The sequence below is a fragment of the Lytechinus variegatus genome, chromosome 1 (genome assembly GCF_018143015.1).
Source record: "Lytechinus variegatus isolate NC3 chromosome 1, Lvar_3.0, whole genome shotgun sequence".
Classification (NCBI taxonomy): domain Eukaryota; kingdom Metazoa; phylum Echinodermata; class Echinoidea; order Temnopleuroida; family Toxopneustidae; genus Lytechinus; species Lytechinus variegatus.
The window spans coordinates 57,478,232-57,494,623 of record NC_054740.1 but is presented as its reverse complement, the minus strand read 5'-3'; the positions used below and the strand labels follow the sequence as shown (position 1 = coordinate 57,494,623).

Genomic DNA, 16,392 nt, shown 5'->3' with positions numbered 1-16,392 from the left:
GATCTGTATGGAGATCTCTCTCTCTTTAAACGTGCATCCGGCAGGCCGTGTATATTACTACAGTGCGTATCAAAATAGGGACAGATTTGAAGTCTATAAAATTTGTGTTTCAAATTACGATCTCTATATTTTGGTGTCAATAGGTGCTCTGATGTCTTATCCTTCAAATGCCATTAAAATAATTTAGTTTCGTTCATGCTTGAGCGAACACGGAATGTTTTTGTCTGGGGTCAAAAAGGAGACTTGCGCCAAAATGGCATAAAATTATAAGTATAATGGTCGGACTTCTTGCTAATCAGCAGACTTCCTCTTAACCTTTTAATTATCTTTGCCATAATTTTCGAATTATCCGGTCAAAATTCATTTCCAAATCTACTAATTTGAATATTTTTGTTGTTGTTCCTTTTTAATATTTTCTCTTTTAGCTTTGAATATTCCTTCTTTAGGCGAGAACTTTTTTTTTAAATCCATTTTTTTTCAAATCCGTTCAATGTGTGCTACAAAGGTAATGGTGCCTTTGAACAGTGGCGTACTGATGGGTGGGGGCTCGGGGGGGCTCCCCCAAAAAAATTAAAAAAAAAAGTCATGACCAAGAAAAATAAGTGGAAAGAAAAATAACAGAAAACATAGAAAATGAAATATGATATCATTTTCTGAATATTATGTCAAAGTCACTAAATTTGATATTTTGGTAAAAAAGTGGAAATTTTCGCTAGCTCGCTTCACAACTTTTTAATACATTTTACCCAATCTGCCATATCTTGCTCCTTCAAAATTGACTCAATACACAATTGCCATTGAAAGACATGAATCCTTTCCCGTTTGTCCTGTCAAGAACATAATCAAACTTGGTCCAGGAATCAATAACCCCTTGAAGTATGTATTCATGTCTTTTAAATGTAACATAACATAATTTGTTTCACGTAATAAAAGGATTTGAATAATTAAAAATTCTCCCAATTGATAATGCAAATCTTCTTACTTGGGTTGACAAAAAGACTTCTTATCTTACTTATGAAGGAAAATTCAAAGGTAAAAGAAGTTTAAATGAATAACAAAATAATTCAGGTAAATAAATAAATTTGTAAATGAAACATTGACAGCATAATTTGTAAATTATGGCAAAGATAATAAAAATATTAAGAGAAAGTCTGCTGATTAGCCAAAAGTCTAATCATCAAATTTCTCATTTCTGCCATTTTGGCGCAAGCCTCTTTTTGAACCCCCGACGAAAACGTCCCGTGTTCGCTCAAGCATGAACAAAATTTATTTTTTTAAATGGCATTTGAAAGATAAGATCTAAGAGCATCTATTTACATCAAAATATAGATATAATATTTTGAAACAAATTTTTCATAGACTTTTCAAAACTGTCCCGTTTTATTATACGCACTGTAGTACTATACCAAGAAGTTACTGACTCGCAACGCCCATCACGCACTGGACACATCAATTTTAGGGAGCGAGTTACTTTATATACTATAGCAGCGGGTTACAGTTTAAGACAGTAATATTCATCTATAAGGTCAGTCATCATGACTGAATATTATACCTAGACGTAAAATTTTTCCTTGTTAATTGGTTATATACCAGCATGGCATTTATTTCCAGCAAAATGCTGTCCTGCCGAGTTCCTACGGGAGTTATAATAAACAGAAAATAATGATAATAATAACAATAATAATAATAATGATGATGATAATAATAAAAATAATAGTAATGATAACCATAATATAAATAATAATAATAATACATGAGATTTGTATAGCGCACTTTCCATATTGATTTCATGCTCAATGCGTCAGAGCAGAACAACAAGAAAAGCTTTTTACTTAATTATAATACATGTCTGAACAATAAAATTAATGTCTATAAAAAAAAAAACACTCAACAGAAACAGAATAATAACAATACCTTGGTCGAGTGCAGCACAGTGTGGATAAATCAGGGTAATATCAAGTATCACTGTTATACGTAAAGAGATTCATCTGATTGGTAGAACTCAAATGGAACACATTTTCATCTTTCCACAATCAATTTTGATTTTAGCTTGTGAGCTAGCTCGCTTTGGCCTACTCATTTTGCAGGCTCCTTCAGACTAGTGCTAGTCGTAGATGGGGTAGCATCGGTAACGCCAGAATAATTTTGTAGCGCGGCAGTCCGTAAGAATGGGAATGTTCGTACTAGAAAGTTTGTATTGTCCAGCGTCTCGGTTCATGATACACGTACCGAGAGTTTTTACCTGACTGCCAAGGAAGCACGGATGCCTGTGGGCAAGCAACCAGGGGACCGACGGCTTAAGGTCCTCTCCGAGGGACCTGGTAATGAGGATAAATGCCTTACCAAAGGGCACTAGCCCACGACTTAATTGGGAATCCGAAACATGGAATGTGCCTGGTTCTGGATGTAAATGGCAACCCTGGTCCATCTCGGGTATTTATTGTCATCTCTCGCTAGGATTTCGCTCTTATTTCAGTTTATCGCGTGGTTCCTTTGGGGCTACGTGATCACTGATAGCTGACATCGAAACCGTTGACTCGGCCGCGGCCTCCTTCTTCCTCGATCTTGTGAAGTGGGTTTTGCTCAGAGGCTCTGCTTCTTGTTTGTGTTAAGACTTTTTACTCGCTCCAAAGAGAAACATGAGTCTAAACTTCAGCATTTGATTAATCGATATCATCGTCAAAAGAAGGATGATATTGATCTGACCGGATCGCAACTCAAGAAATGGGTCATCAATGTGTCTAAATACAAACTCTCTTCAGCAGAAACATTTCTACTTGCCAAGGGCTTAAATTTCGCGGTTGCCCCTAACAAGATCGCTGTTGAGGAGTGTATTGTTGCAACAGAGCAGGCAACTAAAGAAGTGAATAATCAACTAGCCAGCCTCTTATGGGATTATGTTGTAGGCATTCTTTAAGAATGCCAAGCCCCCTCAGTCGAACACCATCAAGGAGGAGAGGCAAGCTTTGAAGGGCTTAAATTGCAAACAACAAGGGCATACTACCTGCCTAAAGTGGAGAGCCACTGTACATTTGGGCACGGGGACTACAAATCGAAGGTTATTGCATTACTTAGTGATCAGAAAACATCGGACGCTACCTCTACGTACAAAAGAAAACTAATGTTTGTTTGTTGTTTTTTTTTCACGGAGGAAAATATTCCCTGCTTGCACTCCCAAGACATTGCTTCGATTCACATCACCTCCAGATCTCTCGCAGACATTGTAGCCCGTTGGTGGTAAGTCAGACCATCATGTCCAAAAATCTTAAGAGTTTGCAGAGGAAATCACCAATCTGACTTTGGATAAGGATAAACTGTTAGTTTCCTTCGATGAAGTGAGTCTGTTCACTAACACTCCATTATTGATCAGGCTTTGGATGTAGTAAGAGACAGTCTTTCTGACAAGGACCAAAATGTCTCTTGAAAATAATGTTTAGCTCTTAGGATTTGTCCTCACTACTACGTACTTCAAATTCGATGGGGGCATATATCTTCAGAACTTTGAAGCAACCATGGGGAGTCCAGTCTCTTCCATTTTCATGATTGTGGCAACCTATTTATGGAGAACTTGGAAAATAGCATTTGTCAGTACCTTCTGCCATAAACCTAGACTTTGGCAGTTTGGAGACGACTCGACGACGTTCTGGCAATTGTGAAAGAAGGGTGTGTGGATCAGCTGAAGGAACACCTGAATCATGCAGACCCAACGGGGAGAATCAGATTCACACATGTATTGGAGGAAGATAACTCAATCCCTTTTCTGGACACCGGAATAGTGAAAAGAGAAGATGGGAGCGTGAAGCTCTCGGTGTTCGTGAAGAAAGCACACCCCCGTCAATATCTGCACTTCACTTCACATCACCTCTCCATCAGAAACTTGGAGTCTACTGCACTCTCCTTGGCAGCTAGGGCACATAACATCATCTCAAAACCAGATGATGTTAAGACTAATAGTAGAGCGGATTAGCCGAACAATTGTGCAAAATTTGACTAAAGCATGAAACTTTCACAAGTATTAGTATATGCCGTAAGATTTATTTTAAAGATGGGAGGTAAATTTTAAAATGCCATTTTCGGCCGTTGCCATGGCAACGGAATAATTTCTCAAAAATGACATACATTCCCATGTAAATGGTAAATAAACATGATATAGATGAATAAAATGATAATTTTCAAGCTTCTAATTAAATATATATAAAATTTAGAAACATTCAAAATCAACAAGATAGTTCCATTTGGTACGTTGCCATGGCAACGGCTTGTTATTCCCCAGAAAAATAAAATTTTGATTAAAAAAAGTTGTAGAATATGATTTATCTTTAATTTCCCCTAATTTTACAGTGTTAAACAAAGATATTTTGGTTGCTAGATGTATAAATTATATCTCAAGCCGTTGCCATGGCAACCAAATAACAACTGATTTACAAAAATAACATGGTTGTCAAGAAAATGGGCAGGTGGAAAAATCAACTGGAATTGACTCAATCTGTATGCTTTAGTTTTGACCCCCTCATTTGAACCAAAACTACAGAAAGTGTTCTGCAGGAGTTCTTTATAAAGGTAAAACTTTATGTTGCATTGGTAATGCTTGAATTAAATAAAAAAAAAACAATGTTGCAAAGATCCCGTTGCCATGGCAACAGCTTATTTCCCTCTAGAAAAGTAAAAATATTGATAAAAATGTAGAATACATGTATGATCATCAGTCCATTTTCAATAATTTCTAGGTACAAATCGGGATATGCTTGTGACTAAATTTATAAATATAACATCTTAAGTCATTGCCATGGCAACCAGATAACATCTAATTAAAAACAACAATAACAGGGATGACAAGGTTATGGAAAGGTGAAAAGTACAATGAAAATTAACTTATATGTACATGCATAAGGTTTGACCTACTCAATTAATTTAGGGGAAATAATACAGAAAGTGTTCTGCAGGAGTTCTTTATAAAGGTAAAACTTTATGTTGCATTGGTAATGCTTGAATTAAATTTAAAAAAACAATGTTGCAAAGATCCCGTTGCCATGGCAACAGCTTATTTCCCTCTAGAAAAGTAAAAATATTGATAAAAATGTAGAATACATGTATGATCATCAGTCCATTTTCAATCATTTCTAGGTACAAATCGGGATATGCTTGTGACTAAATTTATAAATATAACATCTTAAGTCATTGCCATGGCAACCAGATAACATCTAATTTTAAAAAAGAAACAACAGGGATTACTAGATTATGGATAGGTGAAAAGTACAATAAACATTAACTTATATATACATGCGTAAGGTTTGACCTCATCAATTAATTTAGGGGAAATGATACAGTGAGTGTTCTGCATGAACTAATTGGAATGATTCAGATTGATGTTGCCTTGGTAATACTTGAATTCAAGGATAAAAATCAATGTTGCAAATGGCCTGTTGCCATAGCAAAGGATCATTTAGTACCAATTTTTATTAAAAAAGGACTATATAATTTTTTTCTTGCATTTCCCCTAATCTTAGTGTGTTAAACATCGATATGTTTGGTGCAAAATGTTTAAATAACATCTAAAGCTATTGACATGACAACCAAATAATATCTAATTTACAAAAATATTAATTTGGATGACAATATCATGGACAGGTGGAAAATACAATGTAACTCAATGTGTGAAAGGTTTGGCCAGTCATTTAATTTTGGACAAAAAATTTACTAAGTATTCTGCATGAGTTCATTAGAATAATAAATTGATGTTGCCTTGGTAATACTTGAATTTAATGATAAATATTAGTAATTCAAATGTTCCCCTCCTCCCAGAAAAGTATAAGCAACTTTGATAAACAAAAACATGGTAAAATTAGATTTTTCTTTCATTTCACCTAATTTTAGGGTGCTAAGCATATATGCTTCTTGTTAATATGTAGATAACATCTTCAGCCATTGAGATTAAGATGTAATTTATAAATACAAAAAATTACACTGTTGAAATGATGGTGCAAAGTAAAAATGGCAGAGGTAATAATGGCAAAGGTAAAAATGGCAGAGGTGAAAATGGCAGAGGTAATAATGGCAAAGGTAAAAATGGCAGAGGTGAAAATGGCAGAGGTAAAAATGGCAGAGGTAAAAATGGCAGAAGTAAAAATGGCAGAGGTAAAATTGGCAGAGGTAAAAATGGCAGAGGTAAGAACAGCAGAGATAAAAATAGCAGAGACATAAATGACAAGAGTAAAAAAAAATGGAAGATGTGATAATAGCAGAGGTAAAAGTGGCCGAGGTACACTATTGGAAAAAACAGTAGATTCTACAGAAGAAAAATAAAAAAAACAGGTTTTACAGAAAAAAAAAAATTTTGAAGATTATAATAACAGGAGGATTTTCCATAATTTTGCTACAATTTTACAGAACAGGTATGTTTTTTAAAAAAAGGGAAAACAGTTTTATTACAATAAATTTGTAAGGGTACATGCACAGAATACCAATTTTCTGTAAGTTTATACAAATGCATGCATGTAGGATTACACAGTGCAGTGAGATTACAGGTGTTCTCCAGACTCTGTTGCAGCAATTTTTTTTTTAAGTATAAATTTTCTAATAGTGTAAAAAATGGCGGAGTTGAAAATGGCAAGATAAAGATGGCATAAGCAAAAATGAAAGAGATATGGGGTGCTGGTTTGTTAAAAAGCCGAGAAGAAAAAAGTTTTCACTCTAAAATCAAAGGGGATTTGGTTAGGGGGAAAATGACTCAAAAAATTCTTTTGGGTCAGAAAATAGAATTACAACAAAAATAATAACAATCAGATAATAAACAATGTTTTTTAGCATACCAAGCTAATTACCAAGACGGTGCTGCTTATGGTGTACAAAATACCCAACAGCACTTCCGCTTCCAAGGGTAATAACCATCAAGCCGTCTATATCATATTGGATGCAGTGGTAAAGAAGGTTCAGTGTCTTCTTTTATGCAAAGAATCTGAACCAGATGGTCCCCCTCGATCGACCCCAAATTGGTTTACCAGTCAAAGCAAGATTATTAATTTCCATAATCAGTTACATATTCAGTGCCAAGTCTGGGAGCGCATGCTTATTGTCATTCAAATATCTAAAAAGAATAGTACAGACGACAATACAAATAAGGACATAATATTTAACCCCAATCATTCGTGACAATTTCAACGTCTAAGCTTTCCCCGCTATGTTCTCTATGTTTTTTCCCACCCCTAACCCTCTCCGTCTCTCCACCTCTCTTATTTCTACTCTTCCACCTCTTTGTATCGGTAAACCTGGCAAAACTTTATATAAAAAAAAAGCCAGACAAAAAAAAATGTCATAAAATGATGAAAGAGAATAGTGCAGTTTCATTTTGCTCCTGATGAATTGAATGAAAAAATATTTCTCGTTTGATTTCTTTTAAAAAGCCTTCACGGTACACCTCCAAAGAATTCGTAGCATTGTTAGGCCGATAAAGACATAATGATATGATGAAATGCCTAACCGTTAAATGCACTTCTAATTTAATCTATGTACATGCGGGGGCTTTTTGATTCATTGCATGGGGGTTTACGGCTGGCCATATTTTACCTAGAGCTGTCATTTTTACCTCTCCCATTATGACCTCTGCCATTTTACCTCTGCCATTTTTACCTCTGCCATTATTACTTCTGCCATTTTTACCTCTGCCATTATTACCTCTGCCAATTTTATCACTGCCATTATTACTTCTGCCATTTTTACCTCTGCCATTATGACCTCTGCCATTATTACCTCTGCCATTTTTACCTCTGCCATTATTACCTCTGCCAATTTTACCTCTGCCATTTTTACCTCTGCCATTATTACCTCTGCCATTTTTACCTCTGCCATTATTACCTCTGCCATTTTTACACCGAGCCGAAATGATAATGGTCAGGTGGAATGTAAAATAAAATTTTACTTAATCTACATAATGTTTGAACAGTCATTAAGTTTTGAACAAAAATTACAGTGAGTGTTCTGCATGAGTACAATAGCATGATAAAACTGATGCTGCCTTGGTAACGGTTGAACTTAATGATATCAATGTTTGCAAATGTGTGTTCGGTTGCCATGGCAACGGATCATTTTTCCTCCAGAAAAGACCATCTTTGATTAAAAAAATACCTAGTAGAATCTTATATTTCATTTATTTTTACTAAAGTTAGGGTGCCAAAGATACGCGTACATTTTTGTTGTTTATAAAAACATATTGAGGCATTAATATTGCAATAACATAACATTTAGTTTACCCCAAAAACCTATAGCTGACAAAATAATGGACAGACGGAAAATACAATAAAATTAACTTAATATGCACAAGATTGGACCTGCTCTTTTACATGTAATTTTGAACAAGAGTTACATTAAGTGTTATGCATTGTTCCATTAGGTTGACAAAAATACTTATGTTTTTGTAATGCTGAACATAAAGATGAATATCAATGTTGCAAATGGCTCCAGAAAAGTACAAATATCGATAAAAATATGTTTATTCATTTATTTTTCCCCTTTTAGGGGGGTGCTGAACATAAAAATGCTAAATGATAAGCACAATCTTGTTTCATTATACATGGCATCGAAATAAGACCAACAAAACTCGTATCAGAGTTTTGTGGGCTCAAATAAATGCCCGAAACTCGATGCTGGACAATTTCGTTCAAAGTATTCGCAGGCGGCCATTTTGAAGAAAGCGTCTTGGGGTGAAATGTGTTTTAAAGCTGTTCAACATATCAATATATAAGGGGATTATAGGGGTTGATAACTCAAAATCTTAGGTCTATGTAAGGAGTCGACATGGTCTTGATATCCAAATCAAGGTAAATACAGTAAATCATCTTTTACATGGAGATCATTGAAATCATGCCTTGTCTGACTGTTTTAGCATACTTGGCTTGAAATATGATAGCAAAGCACTATTAAGCATCATCTGCCAGGATATGCCTATTTCCTGCATATAAATATCAGAAAATTGTTACTTTTTAAAAATTCCCATCATTTTTTTTTAATTCCTAAAAATTGCCAAAAATTAAAAAAATTCCCACAAAAGTCAAATTTATTCCCATGGAAAGTTTCAAGAAAATTCCCAGTAATTTAGCAACCCTTCCCCCCCCAAAAAAAAAAATAATTACTAAAAAAATAAAGAGAAAGTGAAAGAGAGATGGATGAAATATTATTTTACGAATAATGTACCCAAAATGAAAAACAAAATGATTTTTTTTGCTCTGTCGCTGGCTCGGTGAGAACATTTTAAAGTAAATTTTGCTCGATACGTCATATCTGGCCCCCTCAAAATTACACTGCTGATTTTGACGGAGAAAATTTTGTAATACTGTGATAATTTTTAAAGTAACGTTTGAATCTATTCAACACGAAGTTTAATCTATTCACTGGTTATTTTACATGAAAAGTAGACTGGTCAAATACGATAAAAATACCCTTACTGGTTGAAAGGTTAAAAATAATTTAAGCACTCAAGGGTGTTCCAAGATGATGCCCTCACTGGCTGCCGCGAGCTAAAAATCCACAATTTATCCATTACTTGATAAAATGGCTTTAATTTGGTTTCTATTCATTGGTTTTAAGGATCAAGTAGTACATTTGGCCAAATACAAGGACAGCCAGTGGTTTGGAATGTCCAAAAAATCCAAGATGGCTTCGAAAAATTGAATCTAGAATGGTTGCTGATACCTAAAGCGTACATAGCTCATTTCATATTGGCCTAGAGGATGATATATTGGTGTCTAAATCATTGGTTTCAAGAGTCTAACAATATTAGGACAAGTTACAATGACAGGTGTGTTTGAAAATCCAATATGGCTTCCAAAAACTATTCTAAAACGGTTGCTGATACTTGAAAATGGAATAGCTCCTTTTATATTCACTTGTGAGATATGATTTTGGTGTTGAAACCATAGCTTCAAGAGTCAAATAATAAATTAGGATATAGTTTGCTCAATATCTGTCTGGGGAATATGATTTGTTATTTCAAGGGTCAATACATAAGGACAAGCTACATGGACAGTCAGTGGTCTAGTATGTCCACATTTCCAAGATGGCTTACAAAAAAAGTTTTGTAAAACCATATTTAATGTTACTTACAAATAAACATTGTTTGTTCAATATCTGTCTGGGGAATATTATGTTGCTGTCTAAACCATAGTTTAAAGGGTCGTGTAATGCATTAAGACAAGTTACAAGGACAGTCATTGGTCTGGTATGTAAAAAAACGCAAGGTGACTTACAAAAATGGGGTCTAAAATTGACTGTTTTTAATCAAATCTGACGTAGATCATTCTATATCCGCCTGTGAAATGTGATTCTGGTGTCTAAACCATAGTTACAAGAGTCAAATAATAAATTAGGACATAGTTTGTTCAATATCTGTCTGGGGAATATGATCTTGATGTCTGAACCATTATCATAAAACCATTTTTCAATGCATTAGAACAAGTTACAAGGACAATCAATGGAATGATATGTTAAAAATCCAAGATGGCCTCCAAAATGGGGTCATGCACATTAAGTGAATTTTTCACCTGTCCATAGTCTCCATACCCTTGTCATCCATGTTGTTTTTGAAAAGAATAGATGTTATCGGGTTGCCATGGCAATGGCTTAAGATGTTATATTTATAAATCTAGTCACAAACATATCTTGATCAGTACCTTAAAATAATTGAAAATGGAAAGATGATCATACATGTCTGTATTCTACATTTTTATCAATATATTTACCTTTCTACAGGGAAATAAGCTATTGCCATGGCAACGAGCCCATTGCAACATTTTAAAAAGAATTTAATTCAAGCGTAACCAAGGCAACATAATTTTTTATCTTTCTAAAGAACTCCTGCAGAACTCATTCTATACTTTATGTTCAAATGAGGGGTTCAAAACTTAAGCATATACAGAATAATTCTAATTGTATTTTCCACCTGTCCATTGTGTTGTCAACTATGTTTTTTTTTCAAATTCGATGTAATTTGGTTGCCATGACAATGGCTTCAGATATTATTTGTATGTTAACAGCAAACATATCAATTCTTATCACAAAATTAGGAGAAATGAAAGAAAAATCAGAGTCTATAGTCATATTTCTAATCAAAACTGGTACTTTTCTTGTGTAAATGAGCCGTTGCTATGGCAACAGGTCATTTGCAACATTGATATTTATCGTGGAATTCAAGTATTGCTAAGGCAACATCAATGTTGGACGTTCTAATTAGTTCATGCAAAAACACTTTATTATTTCCCCTAAAATAATTGAGTAGGTCAAACCTTATGCATAAAAGTGATTTTCATTGTATTATTCACCTATCCATAACCTTGTCATCCCTGTTTTGTTGTTTTTTAAATTGAATGTTATCTGGTTGCCATGACAATGACTTAAGATGTTTTATATATATATAAATTTAGTCACAAACATATCTCGATTAGTACCTTAAAATTATTGAAAATGGAATGATGATCATACATGTATTCTACATTTTTATCAATATTTTTACCTTTCTAGAGGGAAATAAGCTGTTGCCATGGCAACGGGTTCTTTGCAACATTGTTTCTTTTTATTTAATTCAAGTATTACCAAGTCAGCATCAATCTGTATCATTCCAATTAGTTCATGCAGAACACTCACTGTATTATTTCCCCTAAATTAATTGAGTAGGTCAAACCTTATGCATGTACATATAAGTTAATTTTCATTGTACTTTTCACCTTTCCATAACCTTGTCATCCCTGTTGTTGTTGTTTTTAATTAGATGTTATCTGGTTGCCATGGCAATGACTTAAGATGTTATATTTATAAATTTAGTCACAAGCATATCCCGATTAGTACCTAAAAAAATGATTGAAAATGGAATGATGATCATACATGTATTCTACATTTTTATCAATATTTTTACCTTTCTAGAGGAAAATAAGCTGTTGCCATGGCAACGGGTTCTTTGCAACATTGTTTCTTTTTATTTAATTCACGTATTACCAAGGCAACATCAATCTGTATCATTCCAATTAGTTCATGCAGAACACTCACTGTATTTTTGGTTCAAATGAAGGGGTCAAAACTAAAGCATACATATAAAGTCAATTCCAGTTGATTTTTCCACCTGCCCATTGTCTTGTCAACCATGTTATTTTTGTAAATCAGTTTTTATTTGGTTGCCATGGCAATGGCTTGAGATATGATTTATACATCTAGCAACCAAAATATCTTTGTTTAACACTGTAAAATTAGGGAAAATTAAAGATAAATCATATTCTACAACGTTTTTTTAATCAAAATTTTTATTTTTCGGGGGAAAAACAAGCCGTTGCCATGGCAACGGACCAATTGGAACTCACTTGTTGATTTTGAATGTTTCTAAATTTTATATATATTCAATTGGAAGCTTAAAAGTTATCATTTTATTCATCTATATCATGTTTATTTACCATTTACATGGGAATGTATGTCATTTTTGAGAAATTATTCCGTTGCCATGGCAACGGCCGAAAATGGCATTTTAAAATTTACCTCCCATCTTTAAAATAAATCTTACGGCATATACTAATACTTGTGAAAGTTTCATGCTTTAGTCAAATTTTGCACAATTCTTGTGATTTTTGGAGCTTATCCGCTCTACTATAAAGAAGGCTTCACCAAAAATAGTCTGAAGAAATGTGCCTATCCAGACTGGTCTTTAGCAGAAGACAGAAGAACGGATGAAGCCAGTAGTCGGAAGCCCGGGACACAAAAGAAGTCAAATCTTAGTGATTTTGTTTTTTGTATTAAGAAGTTTTTATTCGTTAACAACTTCAAATCATAATGTCATATACAAAATAAAATACATACATCAAATACATTATATCTTTACAAATCAATTTATGAATACGTACATGGAAAACTCATATAATTAATACTTTACAAATTCTCTTTTTGCCTGTAACAAGTACAATGTATCCACCACTATGCGTCCTCTCGCGAAACTCAGGACATTCTTAATCAATCCGAATGGCAAAGGATCAGCTGAGGACTAAAAATCCTTGCCAAGATTGCAACGATGTGTATATTGGAGAAACTGCAAGGAAGTTTGGAGTAAGGAAGTCTGAACACAAACAAGAAGCAGAGACTCTGAGAAAAACCCACTTCATGATTGGTTAATAAACCTTGATGATGGAAAATACATGCATGTGGTCTTCTTCAAACAGCTTTCGACATGGTAAACATTCAATGTCTTCTTGAAAAACTTAAAAGAGCTGGGATTAAAGATACGAAATTGAACTGGTTTCAAAGCTATCTTTCAGATAGACAAAAAAAAATGTAACATGTATTCATAACTGCAACTCTGAAGAATTGCCAATCAGGCAAGGGGTCCACAAGCTGACAAGGATCGATTCTTGGTCCGGTGCTTTTTATACATTTTTTTAATAAATGATTTACCAACTGCTTTCAAGTTATGCAACATCCATCTATATGCATGATATGCAGATGACACTGTGATTTTCTCATAAAGATCCCCATATGGTTCAATCAACGTTAAATAGAGAGTTGCTCATTCTAGATAGATGGATGGATACGAATAGACATATGCTTAGAACACAATGGACTACATTGAAGAATAGATGGTCAAACCATCAAACAAATATCTTCGCTGAAATATTTGGGTGTGTATATTGATTCATTACTGAAACATGCTGAAATGGGATTTTCATGTTAACCACCCAAGTGAAAAAGGTGGGTCGTATGATTTTGTTCCTCCGTAGATTAAGAAATTTTATCAATAGGAAAAATTTGAAAATTATATTTCAGAGTGTTATACTGCCCAACTTGAATTATGCTGATATAATATGGCAATCTTCCTATGACAAATATACAGATCAGCTACAAAAGTTGATAAATAGAGCTGGTAGAATTATCCTAAGTATAAATAATCAGTAACAATTTTGTGATTAAATTCATGAAATAATGAAAAGGCAAACTATAAAGTCTAGGCAAAACTTTCACATTTAAGCAATGATGTTTAAGACCCTCCATGATTTGGCTCCCAATTATATTACAAAAATATTTTTTTTACAACTCAAGACAGGGGCGGATCCAGGATATTTCGAAGGAGGGAAGGCACATTTTTCGTAGGAAAAATAAAAAAAGCAAAAAAAAGGTTTTAACAAAAAATTGTGGGGGGGGATTTCGTCCACGAAAAAAATTGACAAGGGGGAAAAAAGTCTTCACTTTTGAAGGGGGGGGGCACACTTCGGCATTTTTACATTACAAATTACAATTGTGCCTCTCATGGGGGGGGGGTGGGCAGGGCCGGTGATGCCCCTTCCCTGGATCCATCAGTGCTCAAGACCTTACCATTTTCGAAATAAAAATTTGTGCCTCCCAAAACCCAGAACTAATTATTGCAAGTAATATTTCCAGTATCCCAGATAATATCCTTGATTGTTTGACCTTAATTTTTTTTAAAATCAACGTTGTCACATTCGAGACCTTGATTATTTCGGGGGGGGGGGGGGGGTGTGTATTTGGTTTGGGGTAAGCAAACTGATGTTTTATTTTTTCATTTTTTAAAATTTATTTTCTACCTTTTCTTTTCTTTCTTTCCTTGTTTTTTTTTTAGTAATAGTGAGTAGGGGACATGATTGACTCTCTCTTTTGCATATCATTGAGTTGTGCATATAACTGTCTTGTGAAAAACCGAACATTTAAAATGCCATGACTTGCTTACTTTACGTTTGATTTTTATGATATTTTCAGTGTTATGCGTGTCTTCAGTGTTTTCAGTTGTGTCGCGTCGAAAAATTCGGTTGATGCAGGAAAGGTCACAGAACAACGCATACTCTCCTAAAAACATCAAACAACTAAAAAAACGTTCTAGTATCGATAGTTTGGGGGTGATTTTAGATTTCGTTTACCCCTCCCCCGAAGAAACAAAATGAATTAAGATAATAATAGTAATGATGATAATAATGATGATAATAATGATAATAATAACAATAATAATAATGATAATAATAATAATAATAATAATAATAATAATAATAATAATAATAATTAATGATAATATAGAACATTAACCCAAGATTTCTGGAATAAGTCCGGTTGCTGTTTATTATACCAACAGAACATCAAGTTGTGGACAATTGAAATAATAATTCCTTTCTGTTTCGATTTCATGCTCCTTGATTCCGGTTGTTATAAGATTATATACTTATAATATATTGTGTTATGAGATTTTTCAGCATGTCAAGGGACCGGGAGAAGATGTAGCAGGTGCTTGGGAAACTGAGAGGGTTCTTAGTTGATACATGACTCTATACACGAGTAAAACTGAACGACGCGAACATAGGATGCTGGGAGGGGAGAGGGGGACGTGTAGAAGAAAATAAGGGAGGAGTAAGGGGGGGGGGGTGCGAAACTCACCCCTCTTGTCTTCCCCTCTGTAGCCCGGGTTCGGTAGGATCACGGAGATCTCCATGGGGTAGCCCCACCCCCTCCCGAAACGCACAGCTTCGCAATGCTATGCCACTGTTTTTAGTGATCGCAACGCAAATCAAATTTATAATAAAAATAATATTACTACTACTACTACTACTACTACTACTACTACTACTACTACTACTACTACTACTACTACTACTACTACTACTACTACTACTACTACTACTACTACTACTACTACTACTACTACTACTACTACTTCTACTTCTACCACTACTACTTCTACTACTAATGATGATGATGGTGATGATGATGATAATAATAATGATAATAACAATAAATGAAAAGGCATATAACCCTTACCTTGACAACTGTTTCCATTGAAATGTCTTGCACATTAGTATTCCATTATATAATATCCTGAAAGTATGAATCCGCTTGTGATCACTTTGACAAAATTATGTATACTAATTCAATATTGTCTTCTCTTTAGCAAGCAAAATGTACCCGTACCGTCAACGTGTCTCAGTGGCAGTGTACGTTTGAGCAATTCAGTTTTGTCGTAGCTTTTTTTTTGTTTTTATAGATTTTATCCTTTGTATGACAAAGGTTCTCTGTCAAAATTAATTATAAGGTGTATCCGTTGATCAACAATGACAATATTCTAATGGAATATGAGTAATTGGAGGGTTTAGATAAAAGAGGTGCTCTTAGAAGATTATTCAATGACTGTACGTCACTGAAGAGGTAGATCCAACTAAGGAAGTGTCGAATCACTGCCAACAATTAGATTAAATGCATGGCCGTATGCAGTGGGGAGGGGGAGGGGCGCTGGCATTTCTTTACTGAAATGCATTCACAGAGTGCACGGCATTTTTCAATTTCACTTTAGAAAATGGAACGTTATCCCCATCACAAGTTCGATCACTTTGCTCCCTCGAGTTTCTCATTTTACTTATGTGCCCCTGGAAAAAA

At 34.4% G+C, this 16,392-nt stretch overlaps 1 protein-coding gene across 1 annotated transcript in view; it reads right to left on the bottom strand.

Moving 5' to 3' along the window:
* The window catches only part of LOC121417961 (NXPE family member 3-like), a 41,185-nt gene extending 25,210 nt beyond the window's left edge, over positions 1 to 15,975 (bottom strand). The window contains exon 1 of the mRNA XM_041611673.1: positions 15,781 to 15,975. Within this exon, the coding sequence (XP_041467607.1) occupies positions 15,781 to 15,815 (35 nt within the window). The 5' untranslated portion in view covers positions 15,816 to 15,975. The remainder of the gene's footprint in view (positions 1 to 15,780) is intronic.
* Positions 15,976 to 16,392: the final 417 nt, after the last annotated feature.